The sequence below is a fragment of the Eumetopias jubatus genome, unplaced genomic scaffold (assembly GCF_037043125.1).
Source record: "Eumetopias jubatus isolate StellerSeaLion01/CBP00866 unplaced genomic scaffold, mEumJub1_p1.0 scaffold_16, whole genome shotgun sequence".
Classification (NCBI taxonomy): Eukaryota; Metazoa; Chordata; class Mammalia; order Carnivora; family Otariidae; genus Eumetopias; species Eumetopias jubatus.
In genome coordinates this window covers 5765199-5781335 of record NW_028274822.1, presented here as the reverse complement: position 1 = coordinate 5781335, position 16137 = coordinate 5765199, and the positions used below count along the sequence as shown (strand labels likewise).

At 37.5% G+C, this 16137-nt stretch overlaps 1 protein-coding gene across 2 annotated transcripts in view; it reads right to left on the bottom strand.

Annotated features, from left to right (window-relative positions):
- NETO1 (neuropilin and tolloid like 1) overlaps window positions 1-16137 on the bottom strand; it is a 106202-nt gene that overhangs the window by 34680 nt on the left and 55385 nt on the right. Inside the window, exons 5-6 of one of the 2 annotated variants that reach the window (XM_088019367.1) lie at window positions 6494-6535; window positions 6248-6414 (exon numbers count right to left, since the gene is read on the bottom strand). In XM_088019367.1, the coding sequence (XP_087875493.1) occupies window positions 6248-6414; window positions 6494-6535 (209 nt within the window). The remainder of the gene's footprint in view (window positions 1-6247; window positions 6415-6493; window positions 6536-16137) is intronic. The other variant, XM_028102973.2, reaches the window with a different exon arrangement.

Genomic DNA, 16137 nt, shown 5'->3' with positions numbered 1-16137 from the left:
GAAAGATATGTGAGAGCCTGATGTTTCCAGGTTGAGTCAGTGGCCTAATGTGCCTGCCCACTCAGAAAGCCAGCTTAAAATGCTAACTTATTATCTGCATTCCATAGTGGCAATAACTTAAGACATTGTGCTAACACATGATTTCTCTCCAATCTCTCAACAACAATAGACACTTGTTATAACCATTTTAAAATAAAAAAGGCTGAGATTGGGAAAAACGAAGTAACTTTTTCAACGTGACCCAGGCCCTTAGGCGACAGATCAGTATTGAACTCAGTCCACCTGCTGGTTTGCTCCCTTATACAGCACTGCACAGCCTCCTATTTTTTTTTTTTAAATTCTGACAGACTTCTATTCCAGAAAGAAAGTTATAATCTTAAGGAAAACAAACTGCAACAAAATAAATGAATAAGCCAGCAAAAAGCCAAACTGTTTCGATTTTCCTACAGGAGCGAGGAAACATGTTGACAATCCAGATAAAAATGAGATTCGCGGAAAATAAATGTGTCCCTCTGAAATAAATGGGTGTCTTAAATTTTCTTAGAAAGAAGGGTGTTTTATAGAAGAGTACTGCTATAGTTAGAAAGGCAATTTGCATACTCAGCCCATGGTTTCTCATTTGACAGCTCCAGAGAGTGTCCATATTTTCCATATGAGGTGACTGACTGGTATTCTCCCATGAAGTTCAATGACAGAAGTCTAAGCACCTTCTATATTTAAAGGCCATTCTTAGTAGACAGGACACTATTTATAGAGGAAGTGAACAATTAGTCACTAGATTTTATATATTCCACTTCTGAGGCATTCTATTATTCTTTTAACTTCATTTTTAAAAAATCATTTAAGAAAAGAAATAAAATATGCCAGTGGATATTAGGTTTACTGGGTGCAGAGCTGTTGGTGCAAAAACCAACTGTCATTGGCCAGAAAAAGGATCAAGCTTCCCCACACTAGCGCTAGGATACATCATATAAAAGCCTTCCTTTTAGTAGGATTTAAATGATATCTGCCTAGCTTAAACTTGTGCCATAAGATCACCAAGGGGGAAACACCACATGACATGGGTTTTATTTAAGGTGGAAAACTACAGAAAGCTCTTTAGTCTCTCTGCTGAGAAAAAGGGAAAATTATAAACAGAATCATATATAACTCCAGTAAAATAGTCAGATTACAATCTCCTCTCAGTGAATCATTTTGATGCATTCTTCTTTCTAATCAATCACAGAGTTTGAGCTGACAAAATGATTTATTGAATAGGACCAGAGACGCTTCAGAACACATAAGCAATTTCTAGTAATATCTGTCTTCCAAATCACACTCATATGGAGAGCAGAATCCCTTTTGTGTACTTGAAGCAAGTAAATCTAGTTAACAATTTACTAAGTAATATATTAACAAATAAACATTTAACACCAACCTTTCAACCTGGTCCCTCCCCTTGTGTCACAGTGAGATGCAGAAAACAGACATTGTTTGGAGCAATTATTTAAGACTTGCCAGAACAGTTTTCTCCATGAAAATACAAATTAAATACATACCACAACCTGAGAAATGCTGTCTGTGGTTTCAGTACTTTCTACTTTGATAAATAAGGCCACATTCTAAAAAGCATGTAGCCCAGAACTTCATGCTTGCTGTTTGATTTGTGACTGGACCTGCCAGGCCTTATAATTTTAGGTATGATATCCCATGAATCTGGAGGCTAGTAGCAGCATCCCCTTTATTCAGAGGAGAAAACCATAACATCATACTCTTTTCTGAAATGTTGAAATGACGCACCCTATAACAAATCCTGATGGGAATATTAAAATGATTTTCTGGCAGGAATAAGCAAGTATCAAAACACTCCATCTCCAAAATCCAATTGTACAAAACTGAGATTTCAGTTAAAAACAAAGTTGGATCATGAGATGTTTATTGGTGGTTATCTAGCCAGTTAAAATTTCCATTTTGTTTACCCAATTTTTATTTTCATTTTTGGAGATAATAAAAGCAGACTGTCTTTAGAACCCTAAAACTTATCATTGTAATGGAATACAGTTACTACCCTTCATCTGCTGTTTTAGTTTTCTCCTTGCTCCATAACAAGTTCCCAGAAAATAGAGCAGCTTTAAACAAGACCCATTCAGTATCTCCGAGTTCTGTAGGGTAGAAGTTAACTGTGGGCTGGATTGTATTCTTTGGCAATTCTTTTGAATGGAAATTCCAGGATCAAGGTCCCTGCTTTCTTGATGCCCATTTACCAGGGATCACTTTTAGCTCCTAGAAAACGTTCTTAGTTCCTCTGACTTCCCCTTTTGCCTACAGCCAGAGAAAATCCAGCTTTTAAGGGTCTCGTGTGATGAGAATAGGCTCACCTGGATAAATTCTCTTTTAATAAACCCAGAGCCAACTGATTGGTAACCTTAATTGCATCAGCAAAATCCCTTTTGCCAGGTAACTTAACATAATCAGGTATGTGATATTTTATATTCACAGTCTCACTGATTGGGCTGGAAATCTTGGGTGTCATCTTTAAGATTCTGCCTACAATTAAGTTCATTATACAATTTACTTTAAAACAACTTCACGGTAAAATATTGACTTACTATATTTGTCAAGTTTTCCTGTTTATTTAATGCTAAGATTATTCAAAACATTTCTGAATCAAATAACAGCACATTAAAAATTAATGTGAAGTTTTAAGTGATGGGTAATTACTAAAAGCTAGAGTTTTATTGTCCCAACACCTTAATCATTAAGTTAATCACCTTCATTTGTGTACTTTTATAAGTCTTTGAATTATCTCTTTTCCTATCTTAACAAATTTGACAATTTCCTCAAATAGCGTGGCTTTGTGACATCACACTGGACTGGGAGTCAGGAGATGGAAATCTTGCCTTAACTCTGTACCAACAAACCAATACTTGGGCAGTCACTTATCATAGACTCATCCAGTTTTGGTCTTGAGGGGAATTTAATCTTACCTATGCCGAAGAATTACCTGACTTAAATTATTGTACCAAATCTCTGCCAAACTTTATTTGGATTCCTCCTATGGAATCTCATTTGATTTTTGGGCAGCTCCACTATTAAAACAAAAACCAAACCTTCTTTATATCAAATCAAAAGCTATATTTTTTCTAGTTTCAAGCATTTGAATAAAGTCTAGTACTTGAAACCATGCAGATTAAGCCTTATCATTCTTTCCTCTGTCATATGACAGTGCTTCCAATGTCTGAAGATTGCCACCATGTTCATTTTTCTAGATATACATAAGTTTGTTTTTTATTCCATGAGTTTTAACTGAATGACAGACATTTCGCTTGGTGCTGAGTACCTAGAGATACATAAGCCCCAGCCTTCATGGAATTAACATTCAAATAGTTCCCATGATTTGATCACCTAACATTCTTTTCTGTTGGTTCTCTTCTGTACTGGATCCAGGACAAGACAGTAACACCCTTCCACCAGCCTCGCTCTAGAGTCTATACAAAGGGATCTCTATAGTCCATTGTTAGCCCGTATAAGACTTCATTATCATGTCTCAGCTTATTCATCTGTTAAATGAGCTAATCAGACACAGATTTCCAATGTTCTCTCTGGCTCTAGTATGCCAAAGTCTAGGAAATCTGGACTAATCACATTCTAATTAAAGGTGATCATCTGTATGACGATTTTCTATTTGTCAAAAAGCCTGAGAAGCAATATATACTTGACATAAATGTTAATAGAACTCCAGGAAACTTTTTAATACCTGCATTGTGCAATGTTTCAATTCCTTATCATTCAAATATTCACAAGCCCCTTAGAGTTTAACTTGGGCTTTGATAGTCTCTTCTCGTAAGCTGCTAGGAACTCCCCAAAATAGAAAGCTCACACAGGCAGTCATACCCAGTTCTTGCTTTTCTCCACAGTTATTCAAAGCCATTTCCTATCCTCTAACCTTTAATTTAACAGAGAAAGCTTGTCACAATAGAGTCATCTTTGTCCAACTCTGCAGGCGGCTTCCCCTTTGGGTCACAGAACGCCAAATTCTGTAACAGACAGGTACACTGGGTATTGTTGCTCTGGAATTGTGCAAAAGACAGCCTATTTACCAGCTGGGAAAAAAAAACGACGTGTGTTTACGCTCCCATAAAAACCCTCTCTTTATCGCTGCTGTGAAAGATGTTGCTTACAGCAATGAGGTGGGGCTCAAATGTTTCCAACTGGAGAATTTTTTTTCTAATCTTTCATTCATAGAGTTTAAGAAAAATGAATAGCACTTGCCTGTGAACCCGCAGATTATGTAAGAGAGAATAATTAACTGCAATCTAGCTCCTTTATAATCCAAGGAGTGCGTTGGCTTTTATGTCACGAACAGCCTTTGATTTTTTTTTTTTTAAAGGAGGAATCACTGGGTTTTTCTTGATAATACAATAAAAGTTTTCAAAGATTTGCACAGATGCAAAGAGGCCCGCCGGGGGCAAAGCTAGAAGCCAGAGCATGGCTCTGAATGCCTGTGACTGCAAGTCTGGGCAAAGCATGCCGCACTTCCAAATAGTATGCAGACCCAGAGACAGATTCCTGGGAAAATCAAGTGAGGACAGCCAACACATTTCCTGAAATACCAGCCTCCTCAAAGATGACTCTATTTTCCCCCCCGTCCTGAATATCCAGCCACCAAAATCCCCTCTATCGATCTTGAATCTTTCTTTGGTCTGTCTACCATCATAAGCTAGACTCAACTATGGGGCTCACTGCCACATCTTCCTCCTGAGTCTTCTGCTCACGGTGTTCACGCCTCTCTTCCTACATCCCAGAGAAAAAGTCTTTTTCCAGAATGCAAAGCTGCTCACATTTTCCTGCTGCACACTCTTCCATGTATCACTGCTACCAGAATGAATCTAGGTTCTTTAGGTCCCTTTGGCTCAAAGACTCATCATCCACCTCCATACTTTTATTTGCCTCCATGCTTTTATTTGGTCACATTCAATTACTTATTTCCTAAAAAAGCTCACTGTCGTCTGATTCTATGACCCTGATGCTATTCCCTCTACCTGGAGAGCCCTTCCCTGGTCTACCTGACACAATGCTGTTTCTCATTAAGTTTCAGCTGAATTTGATTCCACATTTGACTTACCTTTGCAGGTGTATGATACTTCTCCCTCTCTCTACTACACCTTAGGAACACCTCAGTGATCATGGCTCATTCCTTGGATTATTTGGTTACAAATTTGTCTAAGAATTAAACAGGACGCGTGAGGACAGGGGCGGGCACGTTTTCTTCAGCTCTCCAACATGATGCTTGAGACTTTACAGAGCCACTAAATCTATTGATTAAATAATAAACTGTTTCAACCTCAATAAAGTCAATGACAAACCTAATAAATCAATAAGGCTTGGTTGAAACTATATAACTGAGGAGTGACAATAAAGGAAGGGGGATTGGCAAATAACACTCCCCACCTATGATAGTCATTGACACAAAGTTATCCCCAGTATTCCTTAAAATTTCAATAAGAGGATAAATATGGTTGTTTTAAGGAAGTATTTCCAAAATAGTGGTCTGACTCTGAATCTGACCCATAATATATTTAGTTTAATAGCATGTAAATTTACAATTTAAAAAATGTATTGCCAGTATTTAAAAACCAAGGTGATCAACATAAAATCCTGACTTCTTCCATGTTATGAGAAAATTGGAGGACTTGGTAATGTTAGACCAATATTTTTTCGTAACAACAATAAAAAGGAGCTTAAGAGGCAGTGGACAGCTGGCCGGCTTCTTTGCACGGGCCAGGCTTTCCCAGGTCCTGTTTGCCACTGCCCCCCAGCCTTATCATAAAATATTTTATATGCCAGAGATATGTGCTTTTGCAAGGCCTGGACAATTTCTTCCAAAGATACAACATTAGGTTGAAAAGCGAGCAAACTACAGATACTAACAGGAAGGGCATAAGTGTGATTATACTTAGACGCACAGCTTAGATATACCATTTCAATCCATTTTCCTGAGGGGCGGGGCGGGGGGGGTGGTAATCACATTAGGGTCTCTTGTCCAGATGATCAAATGATCTCTTTAAAGCACCCTCTCCATATTATTTACAACATCAAAAATTTCCTTGGTTGGGGCAAGACAAGTTGCATTTCAAACCAAAATAAAATGAGAGCTTATGATTGCACTCTGAAACCCACTTAACATGTCCAGTTGGTTCAAAGCAGTGCATGCTCCAGACACTTCCGAGCTGACTGTTTTCAAATCTGTTTTCACCTTAAGACTGACCTTGGATCGTGGAGGTGCCCGGATGTACCACTTGCAATCCACAGCCTCGCTAGCAGAAGCTTTGCCTTCTTTCATAATTTGTATAGATTCCACAATTCCTTCAGGACCGCCCATCTCAAACTCACATGCTAAATAACAAAATGCCAAACAAACATACAAAAATGGAGCTTGAATAATAAACCAAAAGTGTATTTCAGAGCAGAAAACAAAGACCTCTGAACATTATTGAGTATCTATTTTACCAACCTGGTAACGGTTTCAAAACTCCAAGGTCCTTAAAGTCGGGATCTTAAAAATCGAGAAAAAGATAATTAGTCTTATTCTGCATTTATTCCTTAAAATGATGGTGAGTAATATACCATTAAATTATTCAGGAATCTGCCAAAAAATATATTAAGGGAAATTAAGTGGTTAAATAAAAAACTGTATGATAATGTTAAGACTGAAATGTTAATTTATAAAACAGAATTATTACCACAGCGTTTTTATCACTACAAAAGAAGCCATTTTTAAAAACCTTCCAATGCCATTCTTCATCTATGCATCAAATAAAAATATTACTCATTATCTCTAAATCCATAATCGGACACTAGATGGTTTTATAAAATGTATCCACAGGTAAGTCAAGTTTTGAGTGTATTTCCATCTACGACGCATAGAGTCATTTTGTCTGATTTAACAGATTCTGTAAATTGTTGAAACACCATTTTCTTTGCCACTGAAATACTGAAAGTACAGATTTCAGCTGTGAAACCGAGGGCCTCTTTCCCCCAGCAGAATGCACTATCCTATTTCCAGCAGACCTTTTTCCTTAACTTTTTATTCCATGCTAGCTTCCAAAGTATTCCTCAGTATTGGCGGTGTCCTCTCAACGCCAGCTCCCTCCCTGGCTTTCCCCTCACCCCATCCCAGGTCCAGGTATGTGTCCTTCTCTGCTCACGTACTTGGGGGAAGCTTGATTTATCATGAGCCTCAGAAGTGTCCTAAGTGTTAGAAGCCAAAATGGTGGGCTTGTTTCCACTTCCTGAAACTGACTTTGAGATAGGTTTGCAACCAGTGAAATGTAATGGTGAGCCAGCTGGAGGACTTCTGAGAAAGCTTTCTTCAAAAATAAAAAGAAACAAGGCATATATAGTTCTCTGGCTCACACTGTGATCTGGTTTGTATGGGGTCCCTTTGGGATTGTGCACAGTGGTCAGCTTATGATGTTGACAGGTGCTGACATGAGGAGACACTAACTCTCAAGGGTGAGAGAACAGAAACCTGTAGAACACGAATCCTTACGAACATCACTGGGGCACTATATTCAACTACCCTGTAGTCACACTTCCTCCCCCTTTTGCTTTTTGAAACAATGTACGTCCTTATAATTTCAGTTACTTTGAATTGGATGTTCTTTTACTTATGGATAAAGGCATTAATGGTTATGATTTTTCTTGGAGACACCTGGCATCTGATTTAAAAGGTAACTGTGAAACTTAATTTCTTTTTACTACTGAGGTATCGGCTATAAATTAAAAACCTTATAAAGTTAGAAATATATTGAGAGACACTGCTCAACAAGAGTCTAGGGCTGAAATATGAAAGGGTAGCACTCTCAGGAGGCAATTATTTATGGATATCAAGACTGTGTGTGTGTAGATGTCGGTGTGTATCCAAGTGTTCTCCCTTATATGTCTGTGTGCCTGGGGACGCTAAGCCTGTGGCTTCAGGCTGACTGTATCACTGTACTTATTTTCATTACAGTTTCTTTTTCCCTAATTTTCTTAAACCGTAATGCGTACTGATACACTGAAATTGAAAGGCCTGGATCAGCCAGGCTACAATTTAGTTATGTCAACTATTTAGACTCACTTTATTATAGAACACAATTATAAGGTGGTAATATATTTTGAATCAAGATACAAATCCTTTGTATAATTTTTTTAAAGATTTTATTTATTTATTTGACAGAGAGATACGGCGAGAGAGGGAACACAAGGTGAGAGAGGGAACACGAGCAGGGGGAGGGGCAGAGGGAGAAGCAGGCTTCCCGTGGAGCAAGGAGCCCGATGCGGGGCTCGATCCCAGGACCCCGGGATCATGACCGGAGCCGAAGGCAGATGCTCCACTGACTGAACCACCCAGGCGCCCCCGAATTCCTTTGTATAATTATTTTGAAAACAGTTCTTTTACCTTTCGGAAGGAAGGAGGGAAAGGGGGGAGGAAGGGAAGGAGGAAGGAGGGAAGGAAGGATAAAGAGTGAGGGGAAGAAGGAGGAGGAAGTACCTGGTGCAATTTCCATGAAAGATGCAGAAATGAGGACAACATAGTTAATTTGGATCAGGATACCCCAAGCAGATGTTTTTGCCTTCATCTAAATTAATGGATATTTGGTTATTCTTTCAAAAAAGTGTGTGATATTTGTGTGTATATATATATAAATTATTTATGTGAGAGAGAGAGAGAGAGAGAATCTCAAGCAGACTCCCTGCTGAGCATGGAGCCCGACACGGGGCTTCATATCACGACCCCTGAAGAGAAATCAAGAGTCGGATGCTTAACCGACTGAGCTACCCAGGTGCCCCTCAAAAAATGTGTATTTAATACCTACTGTGCACAATAAAAGAACTATGTTTTGTACAGAATTACGCAGACTGGTTGTCACCACTAAGTAGTCTTATTGGTCTTGAAGAGACCCCGTATTTTCCCTTACTTTTACATCAAGCTTGCCCACCTCAGTTATCCAGATTCTTCACGATTCATTATGTCCCTTTCACTATTTTGCATAACGTTTAATAACAGTCATTATAGATTTGAGTGTTTCAGCCTCGCATGGCTGTTCCTATGATTCTCGCCGACGTAGATGGTATTTCATTTTCTGGTTTGAAGGCTAACATTTGTCATTTTTATAACTCGTGCTACACAATGTTGAGAGAAATGCCAGTTCTGGGAGTTGAAAATTTATTTTTGTCTTTGTATTAATGGTGAGAGCACTGATGGTTAAGAAAAGGGGGGGAGGGAGGGAGAAAAAAACTTTAGGAAAGATCGTTTCCGTGCTCCCATTTGAATAAGCCACCAGTAATATCATGGCCGCAATGACCTGCAAAATAGAAAATAAACAACACAATATTTTTTTTTAAAGCAGCTTACACTGGATTTAAGAACGCTAAGATTTTTTTTTTTTTTTTTTTTTTGCCCCAGGTTGTTCGGGGGCAATGGCAGAAATGATTCCGCAGCAGCACAGTGGAGATGGAGTAGGTGGAGATAGTAGCCACCTTCTACTCTAGATCTCCCCAAAGCTGTTCTCCACTAGGCACCTCTAATATACTTTTAAAAATATAAATCAAATTGTATTACTCACCTGGCTTTTCATTGCTGGTTGAATAAAACCACAGCTCTCTTTAAAGACTGTGATTCTCTGTGTGTTCTTGCCCCTGGCCCCCTGGCCCAATGTACCACAGGCTCCCGACTTTTCTGTCTCCTCCCAAAACAAACGGAGCCTTCCCGGCCCTCCGCACGTGAGGCTGCCCCCTCAGCGCTCAGAACTTGATGCTCCGTCTGCGCTGCCCTCCCCACAGGTCTTCGTATGGCTGGATCTTACTCCTTCTTCAGCTCATGACTGGAGTACTGTCTTCTCAAAAAGACCTTCCTGCATGAGCCTCTATAAAGTAACACTACCTCTCACTTTCTTTTCTTCCTTCATGGTTTCTTTTATCAAAATCCACTCATGCTTTCCTATTGGTTTACTTTCCTATTGGCCATCGACTCCCATCACACTATAAGGAAGCACATTCTATAAGGGACTTTTGTCTACTGCTCCCCTTTCTCCAAGACCTAGAATACCACTTGCACCTAGTGGGAGCACCATAAATATTATTGAGTTTAACAAATTTCTCTGTGTATATAAAAAATACAGTTACTTTATACCAGGTTGATTTTCTTATACTGTTGACGTATTTGCAACACATATAACTATACCTTTCCAATTCAGAGGCTCCCACAGTAAATTATCAAATTAGATAGGGACTAATCTCTAATAAATCAAACCCGAGCTCTTTCTTTCTGGGCACCAGCTGACCACATCCCCCACCCTCCCTGACAGGTAGGGGTCGCTGTGTGACCGAGTTCTGCCCAGTGAAATGTGGACAAAATGGCTGAAAATTCACTTGAAGCCTGAGCTCATAAAAATTACTTGAAACAATTCTCTACTCCCTCTTCCTCTCTTCCATGGTCCACCACAGAAGATCCCATCAGCTTCAGCTCTTAAATGAAAATGTATGACAGAGTTTCCAGATCCTACATGCTATTTGATGACATCATCACTATTATGGTTACTAAAATATTTGTGTTTCTAAGAATATTCTAAGGTAGTGGATTTAGGGTATAAATGATATACATTTTCAGAGATTAATCCAGCTTATTCTCAATAATTTTACTGGACATTACTGGCTTGCTTCAATTTTCCCTGCTCTATTCTCTATAACCTCATTTTTGTCCAAGACATTGTTATTATGAAATCTAGAATTATGTCTCAGACATACATGAAAGCACAACTAGATTTAGGACATTTAGGACAGAAAAATGTCCTAAATCTAGTTGTGCTTTCATGTATGTCTGAGACATAATTCTAGATTTCATAATAAATTCTAAAATTTATTCTAAATTCTAAAATCTTATTTTATAACTATATATATATATATATGTAAAATCTTATTTTATAACTATATATATATATATATGTAAAAATATTTTAATAAATTTTAATAAATTTTATATATTAAATATAATAAAATAAATATTTTAATAAATAAATAAATATCATAATAAATTCTAAAATTTATTCTAAATTCTAAAATCTTATTTTATAACTATATATATATATATATATGTAAAAATATTTTAAATTTTTTCTAATTTTAAAAATTTTTATCTAAATATGAATATTATGAAATTCAGTAATATTTTCCCTGAAATAAAAGAAATATATCTGTAATACATTCTTCTTCCTGTGTACGGGAGACATTTGTCAGGGATGGAGAAGATTGACAGCCTCACTTTCTCCACCATCCTTACACAGTCTGTTTCTAAAGCTGGAGAAAAGGATGACACTAATATTCCAAAGAGGTCGCTTACTCATGAAAAGGAGAAATCTACTCCCAATAAGAAGGGAAGGCTGTCCATAAGAAATGAAAATATGACAAAAGCTATCATTCCTTCAGTTTTATAGATGTTAATAATTTGTTTTATTGCAATTTAGGCAGAAAAATATTTTGTAGTAATTTTATTGTGACAGTTTGCAACATTATTTTGAGTAAATAATTGTTTAAAAATTATTAGATATTTTAAATGTAGACATAATCAGCTCTTCAAAAGCTAAAAATCTTTTATTACACTTTTGAAACTAAAATTGATAAAGTCCCTGAGGCATCTTACAAAGTAAGTTATTGTCCTGCATTGGCTGGAGAAGCACACACGAGAGATGACAGACTAACAGTGCGCGGCTGCCATTGCTTGATGTCTACTGGATGGATACTCAGGGAAAAAAACAAAAACAGGACTCTCCTGCTTTCCAGCCTACAGCAACTTGTTGATTTAAAGTTTTAGCTTTAAACAAGAAGAAAAACTTAATATCTTGTCTACAGAATTTTACTTTTGTGTAGCAAATAGATGTACAGACATGGTTGAGCTTGCTTCTTTTGCTTGAGTTCATCCAGCGTCAGCGTGAGCCAATCACCAAAGACCTTCTCCTATGTGAATGCTTGGCAACAAATGCGAGTTGTGCTGAAATATTCAAATTATTGGAAAACTTCTGAATGCTGGAACATCTGTGTTGACATTTGCATTGACGGTGCAAAAGCAATGGTAAATAAACTGCTGATGCTTTAGCAGGATTCAAGACAATGGCACCAAACCACAGCCATTGGTATTTATTGTATAATTCATGCCCATGCATTTGTGGGGGTAGAGAACTATTTTACTTAAAAATCTCCTTGATGAAAAAGTGTTATTTTTTTAAAATCTAAAATTTTGAGTACATGTCTTTTCTGCAGAATGAACACAGTGAATCTGTTGACTTTAAAGAAAACAACTGACAATATTTGCTGCCAATGATCAAATTCAAGCTTCAGGCAAAGAAAATCATATCCATCACTGTGTATCTGACAACTTCCCAATACTTAAAGCATTTTTAAATGTGCTTGTTGATTAAATGAACAAATGTGATTTTTGATGTTCAATAATGAAATGGGTCAACATTTGGAAGATCTGTGTTACAGTGATCCAACAGCTGTCAAAGAGTAATGCATGACCTTAAGAAATCATACATGGGTGAAAGAGCCATAGACAGATGTTAATAAACAGAATACAAAAACTTCACTGATACAGTTTCACCATTCCTCATTGCAAAAAACCTTTAAGAAACTATCACTTTTCGAGATTTGAAGTAGTATATCCATCTGAAAAGGCTATGAAAATATTCTTCCCTTTTTCAACTACATATCTCTGTGAGGTTGAATTTTCTTCATCTACTTCAACCATAAAAAAACATTGTAACGCATTTAATGAAGTAGATGAGAGAATTAGTTGTCTTCTAATAAGCCAGACACTGAATAGATTTCCAAAAATTAAAACAATGTAATTCTTCTAATTCTTTTAATATTTATTAATATTTTAATATCAATAAATGCCTTTTAACATATGTTTTTAGGTTAACACAGTATACTTTTTCTATGAATTAACAAATAGCTATTTAAAATGTTATCAGCTTGGGGCGCCTGGATGGCTCAGTTGTTAAGCGTCTGCCTTTCACTCAGGTCATGATCCCAGGGTCCTGGGATCAAGTCCCACATCCGGTTCCCTGCTCAGCAAGAAGCCTGCTTCTCCATCTCCCACTCCCCCTGCTTGTGCTCTTGTTCTCACTGTGTCTCTCTCTGTCAAATAAATAAATAAAATCTTTTAAAAATATTAAAAAATAAAATGTTATCGGCTTGAATGTCTAATATAATAAGGATTGACTGAATATGGCCATATAAGCCAAAGCACTTTGAGGTCTTCAAGAGAGGGTAAGACTAAAATATTGCAGAAGTTCTGCCCTAGCCAACCCCACCTTTGTAACCTGGGTAAAGGTCTTCTTCCAACAAAAGTCAAAGTTGAAATTTATTAACTCAGGACTGTGTGATACATTTATTTCATATTCAAAAGAAATTTCCACAAGGATAGCCATATTGTAGATGAACTTCCAGTAAATTAATGTTTATCTGATTAGACTATCACTAAACCAAATCAGAGGTATCTTCATTTTAGAAATGAACAAAATGGAGGGTCAGTTACTTTAGGAAAATGCAACTTGTTTTGACCTAAAACCTAAACAGCTTTATAGCTAATTTATAACATTGAACCAATCATTAAATATCCCTGAAACTTACTTTTCCTGAGCTGAAAATGGTGTTGATCTAGGCTTTTATAGCTCACATATGCCATTATATCACAAAACACAATGCTATTCCTCGAACAACAGTTTATGGTAAAATGGAATTGCCTGACCTGGCCATGTAACCGTAACTATAAAACCCTCGGATTATAAAACTTAACTTCGGTACTTGGATACAGTTGCAAGGCACAGTTCAACTACCCAACTGGATAGTCTTAGAGAAGGTGAATCAGTATTTCCCTCAAACTTCCACAATCTCACACATTCTGAATTATGTCATAAGCTACATAATGTCTTCCTTTCTCCTGTCTACTTGCTTTGGAAAGTCCTGAAATATCTCTGGATATATCTTTATTCAGTCAGCTCTTACATGGAAACTAACTGCCACTCCAGTGGACACTTCGGTATTTCCACCCTTCTCTACCCATCTAGAACCCATCTCAGCCTTGGCTCCCAGCTTCCTACTCAAGATTAAAAAACCACTGACTTTGTGGTTTTAACAATCAGTTAACTGAACTTAAAATGTCATTTTAAAAAGCAAGTGCAAAAAATCTTGACATCATAGTACTAAAATAGATTGCATCATCATATTACCTGATTTATTTCACTCTTGTCTGGAAGCAGTATTGCTCTAACATAAAATCCATAGTATAATACTTTAAACCTTTTTAAGGTTGCTGTTATTTATAAGTATAAGGCTGGCAATTACACCTTCACAGAGAGTTTCTCTTCCTAAGGGTTGGCACCGAGTTTATATACCATGACTTTTGGCTTAACATAAACTTACTCGTATACGGATTTTAGAAATCAAACCTTAAAGAATTTCAGGAAGGAAATTTGCAAGCCCTTTAAAATATTATTGAGGGCGCCTGGGTGGCTCAGTTGGTTAAGCAACTGCCTTCGGCTCAGGTCATGATCCTGGAGTCCCGGGATCGAGTCCCACATCGGGCTCCCTGCTCAGCAGGGAGTCTGCTTCTCCCTCTGACCCTCTTCCCTCTCATGCTATCTCTCATTCTCTCTCTCAAATAAATAAATAAAATCTTAAAAAAAAAAAAAATAAAATAAAATATTATTGATATTTGCATGGCTTGTACAGATGTTTTGTTTCCTTGTTTTATTTCTTTAGCTATAATATAGAAAGTTTTCTCATGATGCTCATGTTCACATTTAAATATACTGAGAAAACATAACTCTTTTTTATTAAATGTATGCAAAGAATCTAGATTTTGCTTGTGCCCACAATAAACAGGCTTTTACAATGTTTGTTTTTGATAGTCACCAGACAATAGTATTGTTCTATGGGGAAAATATGCATTTACTATACAGAATAAAGAAAACTCTTGTGAGAAGAAAGGAAGAAGAAATCATCAGAAGACCAAAAGAGTAATAAAGACAAATAAAAAAAACCCTAGATTGTCCAAAACTGGCGTTTGGTGTTTGAATATTGAATGCAAAGGAAGTCAGGGAAGTTCTTGATTGATTATTAGCAACTCCCTGCCCCTGCCCACTTCTCTCAGAAGCTCTTTTCAGTCATCCACTTATTACATCCTAAATGACATGAAACCTCAGATGAACAAGTCCATCTTTTGAACCATCTTTTTCATAGAACTGGTCTAATAAGACATTTCTTGCTGGCATAACTGTGATGCCAGCCCTGTCAGTGAATGAACACTTCCTTAAAAAAAAAAAAAAAGATTTATTTATTTATTTTTGAGAGAGACAGAGAGTGTACACTAGAGCAGGGGAAGGGGCAGAGGGAGAGAGAATATCCAAGCAGACCCTGCTGAGCACAGAGCCCGACAACATGGGGCTTAATCTCATGAACCCTGAGATCATGACCTGAGCCGAAACGAAGAGTCAGATGCTCAACCGACTAAGACACCCAGGTGCCCCTGAATGAACACTTCCAATGTCCTCTTCTTCCGCTCAACAACTTCACACTTAATGCTTTCCCAACATTCAGCAATGTTTATCTATGTACACAAGAAAGATGCAGGCTTCCAGTTATGGAAGGAATAAGTCACAGGCATAAAAGGCACAGCATAGGGACTATAGTGAATGATATGGTAATAACATTGTATGGGGACAGATGGGAGCTACACTGAAGGTGAGCATAGGGTGGTGTATGCAGAAATTGAGTCACTATGTTGTGCACATGAAACTAATGTATTTAGTTGACACTAATGTGTCAACTATACTCAAGAGAACTAATTTTTTTTAAAAAGTGTTATTTTAGGGGCACCTGGGTGGCTCAGCCAGTTAAGCGTCTGCCTTCGGCTCAGGTCATGATCCCAGGGTCCTGGGATGGAGCCTTGCGTCGGGCCCCCTGCTCAGCGGGGAGTCTGCTTCTCCCTCTGCCTCTGCCTCTCCCTTCTGCTTGTGCTCTCTCCCTCGTTCACTCTCACTCTCAAATAAATAAAAACCTTTAAAGAAAATTTTTAAAAAGTGTTATTTCATAGGAATCAGGGAGAAGTAGAAT